The sequence below is a fragment of the Jaculus jaculus genome, chromosome 5 (genome assembly GCF_020740685.1).
Source record: "Jaculus jaculus isolate mJacJac1 chromosome 5, mJacJac1.mat.Y.cur, whole genome shotgun sequence".
Taxonomy (NCBI): Eukaryota; Metazoa; Chordata; class Mammalia; order Rodentia; family Dipodidae; genus Jaculus; species Jaculus jaculus.
Genome location: NC_059106.1, coordinates 65,424,496 through 65,431,710, shown reverse-complemented (window position 1 = coordinate 65,431,710; position 7,215 = coordinate 65,424,496). Strand labels below are relative to the sequence as shown.

The 7,215-nt window shown below is 43.4% G+C and overlaps 1 protein-coding gene across 1 annotated transcript; it reads left to right on the top strand.

The window, feature by feature from the left end:
• Positions 1 to 5,761: 5,761 nt before the first annotated feature.
• On the top strand, positions 5,762 to 6,306 carry LOC123460744 (ubiquitin-40S ribosomal protein S27a-like). The gene has a single exon (XM_045149585.1). The coding sequence runs from the start codon at positions 5,796 to 5,798 to the stop codon at positions 6,264 to 6,266; it is 471 nt and encodes a 156-aa protein (XP_045005520.1). The 5' UTR covers positions 5,762 to 5,795; the 3' UTR covers positions 6,267 to 6,306.
• Positions 6,307 to 7,215: the final 909 nt, after the last annotated feature.

The window sequence follows — 7,215 nt, the reverse complement described above, 5'->3', positions numbered from 1 at the left end:
CCTCATCTTTCCTTCTGTCAGTGTTAGCTATGTGACTATGAATAGGTATAAGCCAATATGTGAGTACCTGCAGCATGAGGATTTGGTGAGATCCAAATGAATTAGTAACAATGATAATAAAAATAATCCTAGGACTAGAGAGATGGCTGAGCAGATAAGCTCTCTCCAGTACCCATGTAAGCCAGCTGCAGAAGGTGGCACATGCAACTGGAGCACGTTTTCTTCAGCTGAAGGCCCTGGTACACCCATTCTCATCCCCCCCCCCACTTCTCTTTCTCAAATAAATAAATAAACAACTTAAAAAATATTTTTAAAAAAATCCTAAACCTGGGCACGGTGACACACATTTGTAATCCCAACACTGGGGAGACAGATATGTGGATCTTCCTGGCCAGTCAGTGTAGCCTGTTTAGCAAAGTCTAGGAAGAGACCCTATCTTATAAAAGGTGGACAGATCCTGAAGAATGACACCTGAGGATGGCCTCTGGCCCCATACAGGTGCACACAAGTGCACAAGCACATGAACACACACATGTGTGCACACGCGTGAACGTGCACATACATACACACATAAAGAATCCTAACTACCAGCTGGAGGAGGTGGCACATACCTTTAAGCCAGGCACTCAGAAGACTGAGATAGGAGAATTGCTGTGAATTCGAGTTTGAAGACAGCCTGGACCATGGAGTGAATTCAAGGTCAGCCTGGGCTAGGGTGAGATCCTACCTTGAAAAAAAAAAAAATCAAAAGCTAGGGAGATGGCTTGGTGATTAAAGGCACTAGCTTGCAGGCCCTGAAGGCCTGACTTCAATTCCCCAGTACCCATGTAAATCCAGATGCACAAAGTGGCATATGCATCTGGAATTCATTTGCAGTGGCAAGAGGCCCTGGTGTTCCCATTTTCTCCCTCCCTCCCTCTCTCTCTTCTCTCTCCTTTTACAAATAAATAAATAAAATTTTAAAAAGAGGAAAATAAGGCTAGAGAGCTGATTCATCAGTTAAGGTACTTGCCTACAGAGCCTAATGACCTGAGTTCAATTCCCCAGGACCCACAGAAAGCCAGATGCACAAAGTGGCACATGCATATGGAGTGCATTTGCAGCAGCTGGAGCCACTGGTGCACCCATTCTCTCTCTCTCTTCTCTTCTCTCCTCGAAAATAAATAAACAAAATTATTTTTAAAAAAGAAAAAGAAGCCAGGCATAGTGGCGCATGCCTTTAATCCCAGCACTCGGGAGGCAGAGGTAGGAGGATCACTGTGAGTTCGAGGCCACCCTGAGACTCCATAGTGAATTCCAGGTCAGCCTGGACCAGAGTGGAAAAAAAGAAAAAAAAAAGTCATAACTAACTCACTCCATGTACAAGGCTGATTCACATTTTTCTCATTTAGTCCTCATCATAACCACACGAGGCTGAAAAGGTAATTATCCCCATTACAAGAGGTTCACAGAAATTAGGTAACCAGTAAGTGGGAGAGGTGGAGTTTGAGTTTTTATCCACTCAACTCTAGGGCCTGAGCTCTTAGTTGTTATTCTGTCCCACCACCAAAAGCATTTTGTCAGCACTCCTGTCGCGAGAACAGGATCCTGAGTCCTGGCTTTGCTACTTGCTACCTGTGTGACCTTGAGTGAATCCACCTCTGAGGCTCCTGTGCCTGCTTCTCAACATCAAGATGCTCTTTAGCCCTGACAGCTGGGACGCCGACTCATCCTAATGGGTAAGGAGTGCGCAAGCGCACACGACGGCCACCCCAAGCTTTTCTCACTGGAACGTGGCTCTAAGGAAATGCCAGGAAAAGGGGTTCTGTGTGAGCCAATGCTCTGGGACAACACAAAAGCAGGTCATCCATTCACAGCCCTGTGAGCTCTTGGGAGAGTAGCCATGGACCGAAAACATATGCTTGAGCTGAGGACAGGGGTTTGGCCCCACACAAGCCCCAGAGCCAGGGACCTGAACAGTGGTCGCGGGACCAGTTACTACCAGCAACCACTTGCTGCAGCATCTTTCCTGCAGAGATGAGCCTGGCTGGTCCTGCCCTGAGAAGTGCTCAGACTTGCAGACTTAGAAGCAGTGAAGACATGAGGCCGGAAGTACTCTCTATCCCCACCTTGAATCCCTTCTGGAAAGTCACAGGGCACAATAAATTCAGAAAATACAAGGAAGTGAGCTTGCTAATATTGGAAACAGAGATTTCCTGGAGGATTTCTTCCAATGATAAGGAGGTCTTCATATCCTAGGACTCCATTATAAAGCAGCCCTTTCCAGTCACCCAGCACAAAGCAGAAGAGACAAACTGAGAGAGGGGCACTGTTTCTTGGGAGAATCAAAGTCTTTGAATCCAATACTGTTCACCTAGTCCGTCTCCTATGATAGACTCCAAGCATCCATCACTCCCAGCAACAACTTGCATGACCTTCAGAGCTGGCCCAGCGCACCTATGCTACAGAGCTAAGACAGGTGGGTTTGGAGGCCAGGACAGAGATGGGGCTCCCTCACTGGGTAAGGCAGAAGACATCACTGTCCATGGGAGACAAAGTCAGGGTACAGCTTACAGCCCGAAACAAAGAGATAAAGTCCAGAGAGGCAGAGCAGGATCTGATGGGGAGTGAGTGCATCAAATGCCAGCCGGTATGCAGAGCTCACCTTTCCAGCCACAGGACATGACTCACAGCCTTGTCAGTGCTATGCAAAGAGGCTGGGACAGGATGGGTCCTTGGAGTGGAAGGGAACAGATTTGCCACCAAGTGCACAAATGCAGGCCTCTGCCCCTGACTTCTCATTGCCCTAAGTGCCCCCCGGAAAACCCCGGGTACTGCCCCCTCAGACTCCAACCTGCTCATCATCAGAAGGAACTGTTTCCTTTTCTATTTTCTCCTAACACATTCAGACAGGAGTGCTGCTAATACTTCACAAGGAATGAAAAATCAAAAGGGAAGACTTTTATCACTGTATTTTTAAAACATTTGAGTAAGAAAAGTCAGATGTCAGAGGAAAAAATCTCCATTTACATCTTTTAAAATATGAGCAATTAATATTTTTCTGCGGAGGTTCACGCTCCCTCTCTTCATTCTGTTTGCAGGGTATTGTTCAGCCTGCTTTGTAATTTGTTGTATGCTTAAATATTCAGTCTGTATTTCATTTGGGCTACACATTTAATTCAGCCAACATGTTCATTTTAAGATCAATACTGTCATAACTATGTTGAAAAATTAAATTATTGTAACTTTATTTACATTTCTTAAAAGTACTGTGAAAATTATTCTTAACCAGGACCTAATCAATGTTAGAGTCTAAAAATATGCCACTCTGCATGAAGCTATAAAAAGATTAATGTACATTTTTTTACAAGAAATTAGTAGCTTAATGAAGTGGATAAAAACGCTGTCACAATTTTTATTGGATCTAAATTGCATAGTAGTGGAGGTACAGTAAGTGCCTTCTACATAATGACATAATGAGTCATGACTAGTGCTGGAAGGCTAATTTGCCCTTAACTGACACAAAACCAGGGAATTAACATCCCAGTCGCTCTACGCCAACAGCAGATGCATTATTTCATCGCACAGCAGGGTTTTTAACTAAACTCTTAACTGTAGAAATATTGATCTATTCTTCTGTGAAATGATGAAATTGGAATTTTTTAAAAAGGACGTCTTAAATTATGGCTGCCGCAGTGACATTTGCTTTCACACTACTACGCCTGCCTACAGAGCAGACGCACCCAGGGAAGTTTGCGGAGGTTCTTACCTGCGTCTCGTGATTCTTGGAGGAGAACGGAAGAGGGGGTTTTATGGGAGAGTAACCGCTGGCATAAAGCCACTGGAAGGAAACGACGGTCCTTCTACAGGGGGCCCAGGTTCTGGAGTGAATGCTCTTGAGCCCTGTTCCAGCCCTCAAATGGTTTCCTTTGAAGACAACTTGGTTGGTCCTTGTCAGATGCTTGGGTATAACCTCCCCTAAAGCAGCAATATTCAACTTATGTTCCAATTGAAAACTAAATGGTGATAGGAATAGGAACCGGTTGAAGGGATCAGAGATCTCTACAAGAACAAGGAGCCTGGGGAGATGGATAAAGTGTAAAGTGGATAAAGTGTATAAAGCACCTGCCACAAAAGTGTGATGACTGGAGTTCGGATCCCCAGCACCCACTTCCTGCTAAGTCTACAAGGCGGACTGCCTTTAATCTCAGTGCTCACTAAGCAGGGACAGAGGATCCCTAGGGCAGGCTGGTAGCCAAACCAATGAGCTCTAGGTTCAAGCTCTGCCTCAGTAAATAAAGCAGAGAGGGATCAAGAAAGACATCCGACTTCAACCTCTAGCTCGCACAAGTACATATGTATATCTTCACACACATTGTTCCCATGTGTGTGAACACACACATATACATGTGTGCACACACTGCTAAAATGAATTTTTAAAAAAGAATGGGGCCTCGGCATGCCCATTCTCTATCTACTTATCTATCTGCCTCCCAAATAAATAAAAAAGAATGGGGGGTCAAAGAGGTTGCTTAGTGGTTAAGGCACTTGCCTATAAACCTAAGGACCAAGGTTTGATTCCCCAGTGCCCACATAAGCCAGATGCACAAGGTGGACCATATATCTGGAGTTCATTTGCAGCAGCTAGAGGCTCTGGCATGTGCTCTCTCTCTCTCTCTCTCTCTCTCTCTCTCTCTCTCTCTTTCTCTCTTTGCAAATAAATAATAATTTTAAAAAAATAATGGGGCTGAAAAGATTGCTTAGTGGTTAAGGTACTTGCCTAGGAAGCCTAAGGACCCAGGTTCAATTCTCCAGTACCCACATAAACCAAATGCACAAGGTAGTATATATATCTGGAGTTCCTTGTTCCTTTGCATTGACTAGAAACCCTGGCATTTCCATTCTCTCTCTCTCTCTCTCTCTTTCTCTCTCTATTGGCCTCTTTCTCTATCTCTCTCTCATAAATAAATAAATAAATAAATAAATAAATAAATAAAACTTCAAAATTAAAAAAAAAAAAAAGAATGATGCAGAGCCGGGAGTGGTGGCACACGCCTTTAATCACAGCACTCAGGAGGCAGAGGTAGGAGGACTGCTGAGAGTTCAAGGCCACCCTGAGACTACATAGTGAATTCCAGATCAGCCTGAGCTAGAGCAAGACCCTACCTTGAAAAAATAAAATACAAATAATTTTTAAAAGAATGATGCATACAAAAATAATAACATGATTTTCATTTCATAATTTTTTCCAAGTACTAGGCACAGAACCTAGGGCACCATGCATGCTAGGCAAGTGCTTACTGCTGAGGTACACCCTTGAGATCCTGTTAATGTATTTTTGTTTGTTTGCTTGTTTTGTGGTACTGGGTATTGAACCCAGGGCCTCCTGCATGCTAGGTAAGCATTCTTATACTGATCTATATCCCCAGTCCTCAATTAATATATTTTACAGTGAAAAAAATCTTGGACTTACATATTAATCTGTCACAGGAAAGAATACTATTATAATTAAACAATAAATAGCAGGACAGCAATTAAAGTGAAAATACGTTAGTTTTAAAGATATGACTCAAGAGCGGGAAAGATGGCTTACCTGTTAAGGCGTTTGACTACAAAGCCAAACGATCCTGATTCTGCTCTCCAGGACCCACATAAGCCAGATGCACAAGGGGGTGCATGCATCTGGAGTTCGTTTGCAGTGGCTGGAGGCCCGGTCACACCCATTCTCACATACTCTCTTTCCCTCCAATTAAATTAAATTCAAAAGATATGACTCTTTCCTTTCCGATCCGCCATCTGCGGTGGCCGCCGCCGAGATGCAGATTTTCGTGAAAACCCTTACGGGGAAGACCATCACGCTCGAGGTTGAACCCTCGGACACTATAGAAAATGTAAAGGCCAAGATCCAGGATAAGGAAGGAATTCCTCCTGATCAGCAGAGATTGATCTTCGCTGGAAAGCAACTGGAAGATGGGCGTACTTTGTCTGACTACAATATTCAAAAGGAGTCCACCCTTCATTTTGTACTGAGACTTCGTGGTGGTTCTAAAAAAAGGAAGAAGAAGTCTTACACCACTCCCAAGAAAAATAAGCACAAGAGAAAGAAGGTTAAGTTGGCTATCCTGAAATATTATAAGGTGGACGAAAATGGTAAAATTAGTCGCCTTCGTCGAGAGTGTCCTTCTGATGAGTGTGGGGCTGGGGTTTTTATGGCCAGCCGTTTTGACAGGCATTACTGTAGCAAGTGTTGTCTGACTTACTGCTGCAACAAACCAGAAGACAAATAATTGTGTATGAGTTAATAAAAGTCTCAGACTTAAAAAAAAAAAAAAAAAGATGTGACTCAAATCATTAAAATGGGTACTGTATGAATAAAAAATTGTCCTTAGGCTGGAGAGCTGGCTTAGTGGTTCAGATCCCATGTGAGCCAGATGCACAAGGTGGCGCAAGTGCGCAAGGTCACACATGCACACAAGGGGGCGCAAGTGCGCAAGGTCACACATGCACACAAGGGGGCGCAAGTGCGCAAGGTCACACATGCACACAAGGGGGCGCAAGTGCGCAAGGTCACACATGCACACAAGGGGGCGCATGCATCTGCAGTTGGATTGCAGTGGCTGGAGGCCCTGGGAAGCCAATTCTCTCTCTTTCTCACTCTCACTCTTGCTCTCTCATATTAAAAAAAAAAAAAAAAGGCCAGTCTGTTGGACTTATCTCAAACAAACAAAGTTTTAAAAAATGTCCGTACTAAAAAAAATATTATCATAGTTTCACCATTTCAAATTTTAAACACAAATAAAAACTTCAGTGGTCATTAAAAAAAAAAAAAAGAGTGAACTGGGGCTGGAGAGATTGCTCAGCAGTTAAGGCACTTTTCTCCAAAGCCTAAGGACCAGGGTTCGATTCCCCAGATATGCAAAGTAGCACATGCATATAGAGTTCTTTTACAGTGGCTAGAGGTGCTTGATGCACCTATTTCTCTCTCTCCCTCCATCTATTTCTCTCTGCATACAAATGAATAAATAAATAAATAAAATATTTAAAAATTCAATTCTTAAAAAAAAAATTTTAAAGAATGAACCAAGTAGGAAAACGAGAGGCACTGTGCAGTCCTGGCCTCAGGATTATCACCCATTCCTTCATCTTGCATTGGATGTGTATCTGTAGAGCGTGGAGGATGAGTAAGTTCACTACCTTGTCAAATAGTTCCTCATAACATATTTCTTTGTTTAACCA